At 47.9% G+C, this 16,543-nt stretch overlaps 1 protein-coding gene across 1 annotated transcript in view; it reads right to left on the bottom strand.

The window, feature by feature from the left end:
- ADAMTS17 (ADAM metallopeptidase with thrombospondin type 1 motif, 17) overlaps positions 1–16,543 on the bottom strand; it is a 313,263-nt gene that overhangs the window by 215,505 nt on the left and 81,215 nt on the right. The window contains exon 7 of the mRNA XM_008568277.1: positions 15,281–15,324. Within this exon, the coding sequence (XP_008566499.1) occupies positions 15,281–15,324 (44 nt within the window). The remainder of the gene's footprint in view (positions 1–15,280; positions 15,325–16,543) is intronic.

The raw sequence follows: 16,543 nt of genomic DNA, 5'->3' as shown, positions 1-16,543 counted from the left end.
CTGCAGCCTCCCTTTTCCACGAGGCAGCAGGCACTGCGCCAAACGCTTCACGTATGTCCATGCTGAATCCCCACAACACCGCTCGGCCTGCTGTAGTCAGATCCTGATCCCACCAATGAGGACGGTGAAGGTCGCAAGCCCAAGGTCACACTCTGGTAAGGAGCAGGGCTGGCCTCCAGAGGCCCCTTCTGCTCCACGACCTGCCTCCCCAGCCCTATCCGTAACCCTGCATTGCCAGCTGCCTCTGACTTTCACACGCAGGGTGTGAGAAGCTGGGTGCTGGGAGATGACTCCTTGGTCCAACACAGGCACTGTCTCTATTGGTTCCTTTTCCAAGGTGAAAGCCTCTTAAGGCTTCGACTTTATCTCACAACTTAAGTTGACCTTGGCAATCAGAGCTCTGTGGCAAAGGAAACACTGCAACCAGCCTGTGTGCTGGCCCCAGGGACCCCCCCGGCTGCTCCTCTCACACTGCCTCTCTGGGAACCCTTCCATTTAATCAACAGCTGAGCCAAGGTGGAGGGGAGCAGGCCATCCTGGCTTCTCCTGAGGCGCCCCCTCAACAGCCTATGCACAGCTGTTTTGTCCTGTTTGATTTTGTAACCATGGGGTACAGGAGACAATAGAAAATCGCTGGAATATTATAAAATCAAATAAGAGAGAAACAGTGGGAATTTGAGCAAGGAAGCATTAGTTAAATTGGCCTTTCCAAAAGAAAAGCTAATCATTTTCATGGAATAAAACCCTGGAATGCTGTGGGAAAGGGAAAAGAGGTCTGTGCTGCTGTACAGGCAGCACCTCCTAGCTGTGCCCCCTGCCGCAGCAATTCGAGGAGAGGAAGGTTGACACAGCCCCACAAGACGGGACCAGGAGATTCCCAGGGGGGATGATGGAAGGGAAAAACAGCATTCAGTGACAGCCTCTCCTGTCAGCAGTGACACGGCTCGGATTCCATTTGCAGAAACGCCACACCAAGGGGTTCCACGGTGCTCCCCTGCTGATGACTTAGCACAGCTGCCGGGTACCTAGCTTTCCTGAGCATGCGACAAAGCCCCCCTGCCCCCACCACACACACACACACAGCCAGGAGAGTTAAGTCTGCCTGCCTCTCTAGTAACACCAAGGCATAGATCAGTGGTTCTCAAAGTCGAGTGTGTATGAGAATCCCCGGAAGGTTGTTAAAGCACAGACTGCTGGACACAGCCCCAGAGCTTCCAACCAGAAAGGCTGGGAGAAGGCCAAGAATGTGCATTTCTAGCACCTTCACAGGTTTTGCTGATGCTGTGGACTGGGATCACCGTTTGAGAACCATTAACATTGAGCAACTCTTTTCTCAACACCACCACAGAGTACCCCCAGACCCCTCTATATCTGTGGGGCAGAGATATTGAAAGAAGAAGAACACGGCCAATGCTGATGAGCACTGACTGAGTTCCAGGCCCTCTACCTGCAGTGCCTCATTTCCTTCTCGCACCACCTCAAGAGGTAGTTACATTGCCTCACTCCACAGATCAGGAAACTGAAACAAGAGGACCAGTGCACTGCTCAGGGCCCCACTCTAGGCAGCAGGCCTGGGATGTGAACCAGGTGAGGTGCCTCGAGGAGCTGTGTTCAAAACCACTGCTCCCCCCTGCCTCTCTTACTACCAACGCCCAGTTTATGGAAAACCTGATGAGGTGGCAGAATGTGTGGGGCAAGTCTGATTCCTTGGGTGACAGTCAACATCCTAATGATCACAAATATCCACAGGCCCCAGTGACCAACTCGATTACCATCTTTAATACCAGCCAGACTCAAACCAAAAGAATGTAGGAAATAACTGGGAAATTCACATCATCACTGCTCTTTGTGAAAAAGTAAATGTTTAAGACATCTACACACATGATAATGAAATGTCAGTAAACATTGGGAGCTCCTCTATAATTATGCCACCCATGACATTTTTTAAAAAATTAACAAACCATAACAGAAAATAAAGGACGCTGAGCCACAGTAATGTAAGGCAGGAGGGGTCCTCTGAGTGTGGTCCCCAGAGCAGGAGCAGCAGCAGCAGCACGTGGCCCTCTCCAGACCCACGGCACCTGCCACTCTGGAAGGAGTCCTCCAGATGACTCAGATGCAAGCTTATCTAAGAACCCCTCTACTTCACTTTACATGTTTATTATATAAAAAATTGAAATTACCTGTTCCACACTCCTTCTCCTCCTCTCCAAAACCAGAGCCCAGGATGGGTCTGTCGCAGGACGGAAATCTGCGGTTGGATCCTATGGTTCCCAGCTTCAATTATGCTCTCTTCTCTGCAGGACAATGTGGGATAATCTCACTCCAGTGGCTCCCACCACCATTGGACTTAGGTCAAAAGCTTCCAGCCCAGAAGGCTCCCCAGACCCTCCACACCCTGCCCTGCACCACCTGCCCTTTGGGCACACACGTAAGTCGGATGTCAGGTCGGTCCGGGTGCACCCTAGCCCCACCATTTGCTCACTGTGCAGCTCCAGGAGAGTAACTGGGCCCGTGTGTCTCCACTGTGAGTTGGAGCCTGGACGAGGCTCCACGCAAAGCCTGAGCACAGCCCCAGCAGGTTCACCTTCATCACTACCCACAAGATGACCAGGAATGGCACTGATGTGATCTTTTCCCATCTACCTGACAGTGCCTGGTGCAGGTGGAGAGCAGATGGCTCTGCTGAAAACAAAGCTCCTCAACTTTCAGAGGCTGAGTTAAAAGCAGGCTTGGGTCTTGGCACCACTCCCAGGTGTGTGACATGCTGAACTGTTTGATGCCAGCAACCCACAGGAGGCATAAGAAGCAAGAGGAGGCTACGCTTTGTAAGAGCCAGCAGAGACTGGGGCCTTTCTCCAGCACCAGAGGAAGGAGCTGGGAGAAGGGCTCTAGAACCACAGAGGCCAGCCTCTTGCCCATGCTTGGATGTCTAACGAGCCACCAGGTTTCCTGGTGTGTGGCTGCGAGGAGGGTGAATAGGGACACGTGTCACCCATATGTAGTCAACTTGACAAAGAAATCAGATGTGAATCCCATCGGGGCCTTGCAACTCTTGGACTAAAGAGATGGGGGAAGATGCGCCCCATACTCAGAAAAGCCCCCCACCCCCAGCCAGTGGAGGAGAAGGTGGTCTCCAGGTTTAAATGTTCACCAGACATCCTGGAACTAGATGTCTGTCTTCCCTTGATCACAGCAAAGCCAGAGCATGTCCGGCCCCAAAGTTCCAGGCTGTGCAGCAGTGTAGGTGAGCCTGCTCCATGTGTATGGGGTCAGGGTGGGTGGTCCAGTCGTCACCACACTGTTTCCTGTGCCCGCCTGCTGCTCTAGGCCCTTGATGGAGACTGGAGGCTACAGATCCACACCCAGACCACCTTGAGAGACCAGAGCTGGGTGGCACCTGTCAACTCCCCAGCCCTAAGTTAGTTCTCTTCTCAAGGAGCAGTAACTTTTGTGTCTCTTTTCCCTCCTCGGCCCCAGATACCTTCAACATGTAGGGAGCTTCGCCAAAGATCACAGTGAAGGCTGGCAGACAGCAGAATATGCCCCTCCAAAACATGCCACTTGGCATAAGGATTATTTTGAGCTGAAGGCTAGTGAGAAACAGGTGCATGAAAGCTCTGTCCTCCCCATCTTTGCCTAAATGCAGGATATAAATTTGTAAAGGCATCCCCCCAGTCCTCCACCAGGAAGAACAGGAGTTAATTACTGCAGAGTAGACCCTCCTCAGCCCAGAGAGGGCAGTGGAGGAATCTCCCTATCTAACCTGACTCTAGCCCTTATCTTCCTTCCATAAGTTCCCCATATACTGACCTTCCCACATTTTGCCACCCTAGAAACTCAAAGTCCTTTTCCTTTGTCTCGTCACCTCCAAAAATGTACTGTCCTTCTAGCACACTATAGAAGCCCAAGTCCTAACCATTCCTTGACTCCTCATCTCTGAGTAGTCCCATGTGTAAGGTGCCTCACACACATGTTCAACTTCTGTTTGTTTTACTCTTGTTAATCTGTTTTTTCTGTCATTCTAATTTGTAGGATCCTTGCCAGTGAACATAAGATGGGCAGGGGAAAAAAAGTTAAATTTTCCTCCTCTACAAACCAAGGCTGCTTTTTAATTCTTCACTAAAAATTACTCAAGATTCTGGCTCTACCCTTGTCCCACCACACACTGACAGGTCACCTGCGAAGGCCACTCTTCAGCTTGAACACAGAGGTGGTGCCACCGTCCTCTGAACCCCTGCAGAGATGGAAGTCTGGGCTGCTTTGAGACCTTGAAGTATCTCAAGGGCAGGACCTCGTAGATATTCGCTCAGACTTCAGCTTTTCTGATCATGGGCACTAAGTGCTATAGCAAACAACTCCCAAATCTCAGTGGGCAAATCTCAACACTCTTCACTTCTTGTTCATATGACATCCAGTATTTCAGGGACTGCAGCTGCTGGTTCCGGGGATGGCTTTAGCCAATCAGCCAATGGAGAAAGCCCCAAGCACCAGCCACACGTGCTGGCCCAGACTTAGAAATAGCTCACTTCTGCTCCCATTCCACTAGACAGAAGGCAGCCATTTCACCACTGCCAGGAAGGCTGGGAAACTTAATCACCCACGGAGAAAAAAACAACTGTGGACACAGGCTAGCAGTCTACCAATAACACCTGGACTGCGTCAGCACTGGGTCCTAACCATGACTTGGCCCCTTCCTGTATGTCCATCAAGCCCCTGCCCACCACAACAGCATTTGTCAGAAATTTCTGATCCAAATCATCTATGCCAGTAATTCCAAAGGTTGCTTGAACTGAAACCCTAAATAATAGCCAGGCCCAGACCTGGTCTCTGCTCAGCAGAGCAGAACAGGCCGCCCTGACATAACCTTTTCACCTATTCTGCAAGGATGTTAATTTCTTAAGCTGCATTTCTGTAGAAATTGAGCCTAAAAACTCAGAGCCAACTTTCAGTTTCACAAGAGAGTTTGGGGGTTTTTAAACTTAATGAACTCACAAAGACAACAGGAGCCTGGTGAATTGCCAGAAATATGCAAGTTACCAACTGCCGAGCTGACTCTGAGGGTCACTCCTGTCCTCCCCTGCAGTCCATTACAAGCACCATGATGGCTTCAGTGTGCCTGACCCTGGCTCCTCACGCCATAAGTCCAATGGTTGAGTGGTCATTAAGAAAATGAACTCTTGGCTTGACTCTAAAGTGATTTTAATGCCAGAGGCAGATGAAGATTGCCCATGGTCCAAAAGTACTAGCGGTGACTTCAATAAGCCTCAGAGCCATGTGGTCCAGTCTGGCCCTGGAGTCTAAGCCAAAAAAGCATAGCCTAGAAACCAAAGAGGGAACTTGCAAAGGCATCCTGATTTCTGCTCACAGGTCCTCAAGAATGGTTAAAAGGGCTCTAATTCAATCTGCTAACAACACTTCATAAAAAGGCCCTCTCCTCTCTCCACCCTCTCTCTCACACCACAGCCACTCCCCTCCCCTCCTTTCCCCTCCCCTCCCCTCCTGTCCTGTCCAGGGCTCCCTCCCCACCCCAGCTTGCAAATTCTTGTTCTTTCTGCCCCATCCTCCCCACATACCACATCAGGGCCCTGCAGCACCTGGGTCTTATGCCCCCCACCTGCCTCCCAGGGGAGGGACGCAGGAGAACTCCCTTCTCTGGGAATTGTACTTCTCTTATCCTGACCATTTTTCTTAGAAGAAATCTTCCAAGAAGTGTTATAGAATAAAATCCATATCTTTGCTCTATTATTTCACTTAAAAAAAAATTGTAACTGAAAATATACTATCTTATCCATTTTTAAGTGGCATTCACTACATTCATCCATCCACAGAACTTTTTCATCTTCCCAAACTAAAACCTGTCCCCATTAAACACTAACACCCCATTCCTTCCTCCCGCAGCCCCTGCCAACCACCATTCTACTCTGTCTCCACCAATCTGACTATTCCAGGGATCTCATACGGATGGAATCGTACTGTATGGGTCCTTTTGTGACTGGCTTGTTTCTCTTAGCATAATGGCATCAATATTTATCCATGTTGTAGCATGTGTCAGACTTTCTTTCATTTTAAAGTTGAAAAGCACTCCATAATGAGTGTATACCCCACTTTGTTTATCTGTCCATCTCGATGGACACTTGGGTTGCTTCCACCTTTTGGCTATTGGGAAACCTGCTGCTATGAACATGGATGTACAAACATCTGTTCAAGTTCCTGCTTTCACCCCTTTTGAGTATATATCCAGAAGTGAAATTCCTGGAGTATATTTCCACTTTTGTGAGAAACCGACTTACTGTTTTCCACCCCCACCAGCAGAGCACAAGTGTTCCCACTTCTCTACCTCCTTGCCAACATTTGTTATCTTCTGGTTTTTTTGACAATAGTCAACCCAATGGGTATAATGGGACATCCCCATTTTACAGATGAGAAAACGGATCCAGAGACATTAGGTGAGTTGCACAAGGACAGTGATGGAAGCAAGATTTAAACCCTGGTCTAACTACAGAGCCGATGCCCTGATCATGGCACAGGCCATGCCTGTCCTCTCTTCTAATGAGTGACCTCAGAGAATGGGCTCACTATTCGCCATGGAGATGATGGGGTCCTGTGGGTGGTGAAAGGGGCCTGAGGGCCTTGTGAAGGAAGCCGTAATGGGAGAACTTCCCTGGCTCTCAGCCTGAAACTTCCTTAGGAGGCGACAACCAGGGCAGGTGCCTCTGTTCTCATGAAACCCACTGCAGATGGTACCCAGTGCCCTCACCTCTCCTACTCATTCCTTGGGGTGCTGGCTTTCAACAAGCAGGCTGTACGCAGCCTCCGACAACTCTCAAGAATTACACAAGAGGATCTCACAAAGGTCTAGTTCCCCATTTACGATTCTACCCACCCTCTCCATTCAGGACGGTTCTGTCTGCATCTAACAAACCTAATATAGAGAGTTGGGCCTGACTCCGAGTTGCATGACTGGAGCAGGAACTTCACTGCAGTGAGCTGAAGCATGGACCTTCATTCCAAGCTAATCACGAAGTGCTCCCTTGGCTGTGAGGGATGGAAACACTGAGGGAACAACACAGACTCACTCTGCTGCTGTCACACTGAGGCTGTGCTGAGACAGAGAAGGCAGTGGGCTTTGCTCTAACACCAATGTCACCAATAACTCATGCAGGTTAACAGCTACCTACCTGGAAGGGAGGTCTGTTATCGGGTTCCCTCGCAAGCTATCTGAGCACAGAAGCCTGGGAAAGTCTCACCATCCACCTCGAGGAAGGACACTCTTACAAGGCACCCACTTTCCCGACCTAAACACTGAAGAGGGTTCCAGGCCTGCACTTGAAGGGCCACGGCTGGAAACCTACATGAGCAAGCTTCTTTGCTTCTCAGCCCTCTTGCTTTTCAGCCCAAAAGACAATCAAGCATGGCCATGTGTTTTGTTGTTCTCTGTCCAGTTCCAAAATAAACGCTGGTTCCCCAAAGGGCTGGTAGAAGCCCATCCCATGAGAAAACATACCTACATATTTTCATCATTTTCTAATGTATTTCAGCCATTATGTAACCTTAGACATGACCCTGGCAGGAGGAACAAGAAAAGTTGAACTTAGTCCCCTAGGGCAACTGGTTTCAGTACAGACCTCCTGCCAAGTCCCAAACACAAACCTCCTGCAGTGGGATCTTATTATGTAGTCACCAGGGCAGATGAGTCTTCTCAGGAGGCTCTTAGAAGAACTAGTAGAGAACTTACAGAACTTTAGGCACAGATGAAGGCCAGCCAGACCTTAAGGTACAGGAAGACTACACACTTCCAAGTACACATACGCACCCAAGCATGTGTGTACAAAGGCATGTTTGCATGTGTGTGTATGTGTGTGTGTCTATATACATATGATACATTCATTTTCACCTTTATTTGCCCCAGTCACTATCTTTAAGTCATGTAGAGACAGCTATACAGAGGTGAAGGCAGGAAACTACCCAGAGTCACCTACCTTGTTCTCTTCTGTTCTCCTTACACGTGACAGTCCCTGCAAAGGATCTTTTAGAGGATTCTCCAACATCCAGACACAATTTAACTGGCATTTTTGAGAAAATACTTTCTACTGATGTTTGAAGCTAGTAAACCTGTGAGAGAAGCAACTCATTCATTGAATATGTCCTCAACTTATGATGAGGCTACATCCCAATAAACCCACTGTAGATGGAAAATTTCGTTAAGTTGAAAAATCCATTTAATAAATCTAACCTACATCACAGCTTAGCCTACCTTAAATGTGCTCAGAGCACTTGCATTATTAGCCTACAGTTGGGCAAAATCATCTAACACAAAGCCTATTTTACGATAAGGTGTTGAATAGCTCAGGTAATTTATTGAACACCATACCGAAAGTAAAAACAGAATGGTGGTATGGGTACTGGAAGCAGGGTTTCTATTGAACATGTGTCGCTTCTGCATCATCATAAAGTAGAAAAATTGTAGCAGTTGAACCATCGGAAGTCAGGGACCGCCTGTATTTTTTGCTTTCCCAGCAACTCTATTAGCTAAGAAATCCAAGCTGAATTTGTGGGATGCAAAGCCCTAAAATTGATAGATTGCTACTTTCCTAATTCTCTTTAAGTGGATGGTCTATTTTTTATACTATGATGAGGAAGGCAGAATTTGCCAAACCAGTCTGCACCCTGATGGCTATATGCATGCATATTTGATTCCCCAAATTGAAACCTTTCATAAAACCTCTCAGGAAGCACAGAATATGGTCAAAAGCATCATTATAAATATCAACATAACCTCTGACAAACAGATGAATTTACTAAAGACTGAAGGTTGTCTGATTTGGGACAACTAACATGTAATTAAATGTTAAGATTTCGCCTCTGTAACCTTCTCAGAGTAGACGCAAAAGACACGATGTAGATGAGCACGAACCGAGGCAGCACCCACAGTGCCAAAAAGGAGATGGGTTCCAAGTAAGGAGACTGGCAGAACTCAGCCATGTAGAGGAGTCATCTCCTTTCGCAGGCGATTCCAAAGACTCTACACTTCTAACAAACGACTCTGAAGCACAATTGAAACGTGACTTCTGTCTGGTTACCAGGAATAACAATGAAGCAAAACAAAAGGCAAGCCCCCAGAACAAAGACATGCAAAGCTTGGTCTTGCCAGTAAAACTTTATTTGTACCCAAATGCTACTTTCCAGCCTTCCCCAGCAAACAGAACTTTTGACACCTCTTTTTGACGATTCAAAACCACCTTCCCAGAATGGAGACTGACAGCATCAGAAGATACAGAAGGATCAAGGCCCCTGTGTGGGGCAAACTCGCCAGGGCACAGCGGCAGAGAAAGCGGACGGGCCCAGTGACTAATGGATCCGGACAATTTTGACCTGTTTGTCTGCTATGCCTTAGGGCTCTCACCTGAACCCTTAAACAATGACAGCACATAGTTCACAACTTTTCCTCCTCAACACATTTGATGGATTAAAAACCCAGGAGTCAGGCATCAAGACACCGTCAGTGACCAATCCTCCCTCCCCTCTCCCGGTCCCCGGCACCTTTTGTTTGGCAACCTCATGGTGGGATGGCCTGAACCCAGGTGTAGAAATCGAGGCTCCATCCCCAAACGCCAATACTCTCTTCCCTCCCTTCCTCCCCCCACGCTCCCTCCCAGATGGACTCACTGCTTGGAGGTCAGTGGCCACATCTAGGGAGAGCCTCTTGGGCCACCCAGGCCTATCAGAGAGTGTGGCACCAGTCCTATGGGAGACACAGGGAAGGAGCCCTTCCACCCGTGTTCAGGGAGAGTCAAAGGATCCTCAAGCCACAGCAGCTGGGCCCCAGTGCATACAGCAGACTTGCAGATCCCCGGCAGCATCACCTGGCCTTTGCATGTGGCTCCGGGACATTGAACACCTTCCTTCCTGTGAGACCAGCCCTCTCCTGTGCTGGGGAAGGAAAAGGGAGGCTTTTCTGTTAACTTAAAACAGGAGACCAAGCAAGGGGAAAATAATAAACCCCAGCTTGGTGCAGGCTGACAAAAACATCACTGCAGCTCAGTTTACAGGCACGTACAGGAGCAAGACCACCCCCTCAGAGGGCCCTGGTGGGCCGGGCATGGAGACAAGGCGACACCCTCTTCAGCCTGCCCAGAGAGAGCCCCAAAGGTGCGGGCATCAGGAAGAGCCGCTTCTAGGGTCTTACCTCCTGCATGCCCCATCCTCTCACCTATTTCTGCCTTCCACTGTTCCTCTGAGAAACTCCTGTCTCGTGGGGCTGTGTTGGCTTTCTCAAAATGTTACAGCAGGAGTGCGACCAGGAGGTGCTGCTCAGACAGCACAGCTTTTACATCACAATTGTGTGGAGAAAGCACGTCACTCCGGATAGAGCCATCAACACATGACAGGAACAGCTCCCACAAAGGCAGGGTCTGGAATGTGCACAGTGGGAGCCACTCGGGGAGGGGCAGACACTTCTGCTAGGCGTGGAAGCCTGCTCCTCCAGACCCTTCTACCTTACGAGCTGCCTTTTCTCCTGTGTGTGTCCTCCCCCAAGGTGGAGAGCTGCAGAAGGGTCCTTCTGATGGGACTGTTTTCTAAAGCATGTCCATTTATCTCTTCGATCAAGTCCCACCCAGTATACAGGAGCTCGGTGAGGCCTCCACACCTCAGGGGTCGGGACCTCCTTAGAAGCAGGGCCTGGGAAACCCCACCTCTGCCTACATCAGCAGGACTCCTAAGAAGTCCAGAGATGGTAAGTCTTGTGCTTCAATCTGTACTAAAAGGTCAGGGGTGCAGTGGACATTGGTCATTCTTAACTGTCAGCATCTGTCCTTCCCCGCAGCCACAGCACTCTGATACCCTTTGGGGACCCTCTGTCACACGTATCCTTTGCGGGAGGTGACACTGCCTCCCCTATGGAAGTGCAGAGAAGCACAGCCTCCTTCATCCCAGTGCAGGTTGGGGGTGGGCAGGGACAGATCGCATGACTTAGGGCAGGACTCTGTACTGTCAGCTGGTGATGGAGGCCAAATGACTAGAAGAAAGGAGATAGAATGTCCTCATCACAAAGAAATGATTGTCTTGTAATTATGAATATGCTAATTATCCTGATTTGTTCATTATGCATTGTATACAGGTATTAATATTTAACTCTCTACCCCACAAATATGCATAATCGATTACTTTTTAGTTAAAAAATAGTAATTAAAACACTTACAATAGAAGGTTACCCTTGGGGGAATTCTACTGGGGGGGCCATGCGGGAACCTTCTGGGGGGCTGATAACATTCTATATCCTAATCAGCATAGTAGTTTCAAAAGTAAAGGCATATGACTTTACAACAGTGTGAATGTACTGAATGCCACTGAACTGTACACTTAAAAATGGCTAAGGTGGTGAATTTTCTGTTGCCACGATAAAAAAAAAAACCCATAGATTAAAAGAATTCAACACGTTGCATTAAAACTATTTCAATAAACACAAGAAAAGCCAAGATAAAGAATATAGCATAAATTTAAAAATTCATCAAGATTTGTGTTCTTTACTATACGTGAGTTATACCCGATCAAAACAAGAAAACAAAAAACACTGTCATAGCAAATTGTACAACACTGGTGACCCTGAAGCCTTCCTAGTTATCTTCAGGTACCAGAGATCTCATTTTCTGCAGAACTCAGGACATAGCAACTCATGCTAGAGCTGGATCCTGAGATCTCAAGGCAGCTGTTCAAAATCTCTTGGCACTGGCAAGCACATATCTACGTGATTCAGATTATTTTTCCATTCTGTGCAATCAAAACAGAATACCAAAATAAATTGGATGTTGGGATGACAAAATTATAGAGATGGAATACAGATAAATGGTTGCCAGGGGTTACGGAAGGGGGGGGCAGGATGGGATGACCTTAAAGAGGCAGCCCAGGGGAGTTTCTTGGAGGTGATGGAGGCATTCTGTTCTTGATGGTCATGGTAGGTGGACAAATCTACACGTGTGATAAAATGTCATAGAACTACATGGAAAAGCATGCCAAAAAATGAATGCATGCAAAAACTGATGATACCTAAGACCTGTAGTCTAGCTCACTGCATTTGGCTTGTTGATTTCTTGGCTCTGATAATACACTGGAGTTATGTAACATGTCACCACTAGATGAAGTTGGGTGACAGGTATAAGAGACCTCTCTGTACTATTCTGGCAACGTCTTGTGATTCTATAATTATTTCCAAATAAATAAATTGGATGTTGAGACTGGCATGAGACTGCCATAACCACAATTTTCAAATTTTCATATTCACTGAATCATCCCATTGTTTTTACGGACTGCTGGATAATATGTACGAGTAAATCCTGACACATTAAAATAAAGGTATACTAATAAAACACCATATAAGTTTAATTTTTTAAAAAGGGATTCCTTTGTAATAGTTGAAAATCACTGGGGAGTTAGAAAGAACACAGGTTGGGGAAGCGGCACGCGGGCTAGGTCAGCCCTCGGCTAACCTGCAGTCACATGAGGAACAACCGTACTGAGTCCCTGACACAAAAGACTTTCTTATTAAGGAAATGGGGCACCTGAGAGGTCACATAGGGACATCAGATGCCCCTTGGTAACATGTGACTAAGTGTCAAATGAGTAGTGCTACAGACTGAATTCTGTGTCCCCAAAATTCACATGTTAAAGCCCTAACCCCCAAATGGTGACTATTTTCAGAGATAAGGCCTTTGCAAAGTTAATTAAGGTTAAATGAGGTCATAAGGGTGGGTCCCAAATCCAATATGACTGATCTTTAAAAGAAGAAGGAGAGACACCAGGAATTCTTGCACACAGAGAAAAGGCCATGTGAGGACATGGCGTGAAGACAGCCGTCTACAGGCCACAGGGAGAGCTCTTCCCCAGAAACCAACCCTGCCAACACCTGGATCCCGGACGTCCAGCATCCAGTTCTGTGAGACAATAATTTTCTGTTGTTTAAGCACCCAGTCTGTGGTTGTGGCAGCCGAAGCAGACTGATAAAAAGTAGTGTGGTTTAGAAGAGGGTTTAGAAGAGGGAGAGATGCTCGAGTAGGACTAGCTGCCTGCTTTTTAGCAGGCGGCCTGAGTACTGTGCTTAATCATGATTACTGGCAGATTCCTATCAGAAGGGGAATCTTTTGCATACTCAAGAGAAAATAAAGGCCAGTTATAAACCACAGGAGAGAAAACCACGTGCCCAGATTCATGTTGTTCATGAACACCAGGTTTCCTTTATGTGCACTCATTCCTTCCTTCCTTCATTTATTCACTCAACCAACAGTGGTGACTGAGCTTCTCAAGTCCTGTGGCTGATGCTGAAGGACACAGAGGACAGAGGCCAGAACTCAGCTCTGTTGGCACACAGTCTTACGGGGGAGCTCAGCTCTGTGTGGCACAGTCTTCTGGGGGAGCTCAGCTCTGTTGGCACACAGGCAGGGGCTATCTGACGGATCAGTGCCTCCACAGGGCAAGCGAGGGAGTGTAAGGAACATGGAGCAGAGGCACCCCGAGGACAGAGGCCTGGCAGCTATCAAAGCTGACCACTGGGAAGGAGCAGCCACTCCTGGGGATAGCATAAGCCTTGGCAGCCCTGTCAATGGACAGAGACCAACATTGTACATGGCTTCTACAGCTCCAGCCAGACTTGGGCCTATGTCAGCTACTGCTCGAGAAAGGCATGTTTTATACTGCCTTCAACTGACAGTTCCATTATGGACTCAGCCCCCAAATAACAAAGCCCAGGGTGGCTGCTCGCTTGGTTGTTAATGCCTTGCTCTCAGATCTGTTTAAAGAATTGATGAAGTATAATATATAAAACCCTAACAGGTGACATAAATGTTAGCTATCATTATACCAGATTTTGAAGGGCCTTATAAAGTCACCTATTCGAAAGTGATTATTTGACGGATTAAGAAACCAAAGTTGAAAGTTACCTGAGGCCACCCGGCTCGCACGCAATAGAGCCAGAGCGAAGGCTGGGGTTACCGCTGGGACTCCATGAGAAGCAGAGGTTTTAACATTTGAATTTCACAGCATTATATATTTTTCAAACCTATACTATCTTCCTTCATTTTTACAATTCTAAGCACATGATATTCACAATTTTGCTTTTGGCAATGCAATATTTCAATCTCCCTGGTGAACAAAGGTTAGTGATATAGCAGACAAAACTGGAAACACTCTTAACATTTCCTCTATTAACCAAGAACTGTCTCTATGCTTGAAGAATGGTTTCCATGTGAAACCTACAAGAAATCAAGAGCAAGAAAGACATAACTGAGGACAGGAGGGAAAGGAAGATGGCAAGTGAAGGGCACCGTGGAAGCGGTGGCGGCGCAGGAGGGAGCAAAGTGGGTTTCTCTAGCACTGCATGTAGGTATCGTACTGTTCGACTGGGAAGCAACTAGTGCGGAGCCAAACCTGGTGGAGGGGACAGTCTACAGTCACGCTTCTTCTCTTAAGTCATGATAGAGTTTGGATGTGTCGTCCCCGCCAAAGCTCATGTGGAAATTTGACCCTGAATGTAGCAGTGCTGGAAACTGATTAAGTCATGGGGGCGGATCCCTCACGAATGGATTAATGCTCTCCCTGGGGGAGGGGGATTAATGAGTGAGTTCTCACTCTATCAGTTCCCACGAGAGCTTGTTGTTTAAAAGACCCTGGCACCTCCCCTCTCTCTCTCTTGCTGCCTCTCACCATGTGATCTTCTTGTACCCGCTGGCTACCTGCCACTTTCTACCATGAGTAGAAGCAGCCTGAAGCCTGTGCCAGATGCAGCTGTCCCAGAATTGAAAGCCAAATAAACCTCTGTTCTTTATAAATTACCCAGTCTCACGTACTTCTGTTTTAGCAACACAAACTGACTAATACATGTCACTTAGTAAAGATCATAGCATGCACGAGAACACACCGCTAAGCTTCTGTCTCATGACAACTGTGTACCTCAGCGAGCTTCCCCCTCCCACCTGGGCGACTGCGATGCCAGAACCTAATGCACCCCAACTGCAGATACCTTGGGGAAGCCTGGAGACACCTCCCTTGGTCTAACCTTTCATATCTTTCCTATTAACCCTTTGTCAGATGTCTTCTGCCATAAGCAACTTCAAAACTTTTCAGGAAAAAAAAAAGGAACAAAATAAAGAACTGATTTATAAGAAAAGAGGCAACAGATGTGCAGAGCTTGTTTGAGGACAGCTTTACAGACTGGAGTATAATCAAGAGCCTCCAGATCACCTCGTGTCTGTCAGCCCTCAGATTATCATCCTCATTACAAACTTACCAACAGTGTCGCACGGCTCATCTTTGTGTACACAGAAATCTGTCCTAAAAAAAAAAAAAAAAAAAGACATAGTCAGGTATATGCAGCAACCCCCCAAGAACAGGATAAGAAAATGCTGCCAGTGAACCTTGATGAGTTGTCCCGCCATGCTATCATCTTGGCCATCATAGGTCACAGTGAAGAAAAACAACTAACAGTGTTTGCCAAGAGTGGCCCACCTGCAATGTTCCCAGGTGGTAAGCCCAGATACCCCACACAAGCCCCTCCCTCTATAGCTGAACTATTCTACACATAGCAGTTGCTGAAGGACTCCTTCCAACGCTGAGAAAGTTCTGAAGACATTTGCGAAGTCACTTAATCAGTCTGTATCACTAAACGACAACCGATCCCACACGCTGCTCTGCTTGAGCAGCTTTCCGATGCTGTGATGACCTATCACTTCTCTGAGAAGACGACAAAAAGGTCATTTCTAAAACTGCATTCTTCAAAGCTCCCTAGGATCCCCCAGGTGTGTAGCTGGGGATGAGCGAAACAGCAAAGACGCTGGGAACCTGGTCTAGCCCTGGTTCTGCACGTACAAGGACTTCACTCTGGCCTCTCATGGTGAAACGGGGGCATCTGGGCCCTTCTCTTCCAGCACCAGAGCATTCCCACGGTTCCTTCCAGAAATTCCCACAGCCAGGAGCCAACCACAGAGTGCAACCTGGGATTTGGGTGAGGACAGGGATGTGGAGAGGGACAGCCTGGCCTAGACCCGGCCTTCCTGGGCCTGCGCGGGGCTGTAGGAAGACCCGCTCATCTGCAGCTCTCTCGATATGTTCAAGCACCACCACGGACTTGAAAACTGTGTTATGATGCCACCTCTCCTCATTTGCCTTTGCAAAATCTTCTGTGAAGGAAGACAGGGCCAGCCAGGCAGGGCTGACACTAAGGAAAGTTATGGAAGAAAGTGGCAGGTCCTGGCAGGGCCACACAGAGCCTTCCCTTGGTCGGGTAACAACTCCCCTTCCTGACCCTTCATCTCCACACTCTGGCATTCACTGTCCTTAATCCCTTCCTTCCCTCTATCACATCTACTCTCAGGACAGGATTTGACCTGCCAGTCGTATGGGAGGTGATGACGGAGAAGGGAGTGTGCTCCTGTCCTAGTGTGCTAGCCAATTTGTACAGAGGCCCCCTCCGTCCCTGCACTCCAGTCCACACCAAGCTGTGGTGTGTTTGCCTCAAAAATGTAAACACACCTGACACTTCCCAGCTCTGTGT

This window comes from Galeopterus variegatus, unplaced genomic scaffold (assembly GCF_000696425.1).
Source record: "Galeopterus variegatus unplaced genomic scaffold, G_variegatus-3.0.2 Scaffold393, whole genome shotgun sequence".
In the NCBI taxonomy this organism is placed as follows: domain Eukaryota; kingdom Metazoa; phylum Chordata; class Mammalia; order Dermoptera; family Cynocephalidae; genus Galeopterus; species Galeopterus variegatus.
Note: the sequence above shows the minus strand (reverse complement) of the source record. Positions and strands in the feature narration are given on the sequence as shown.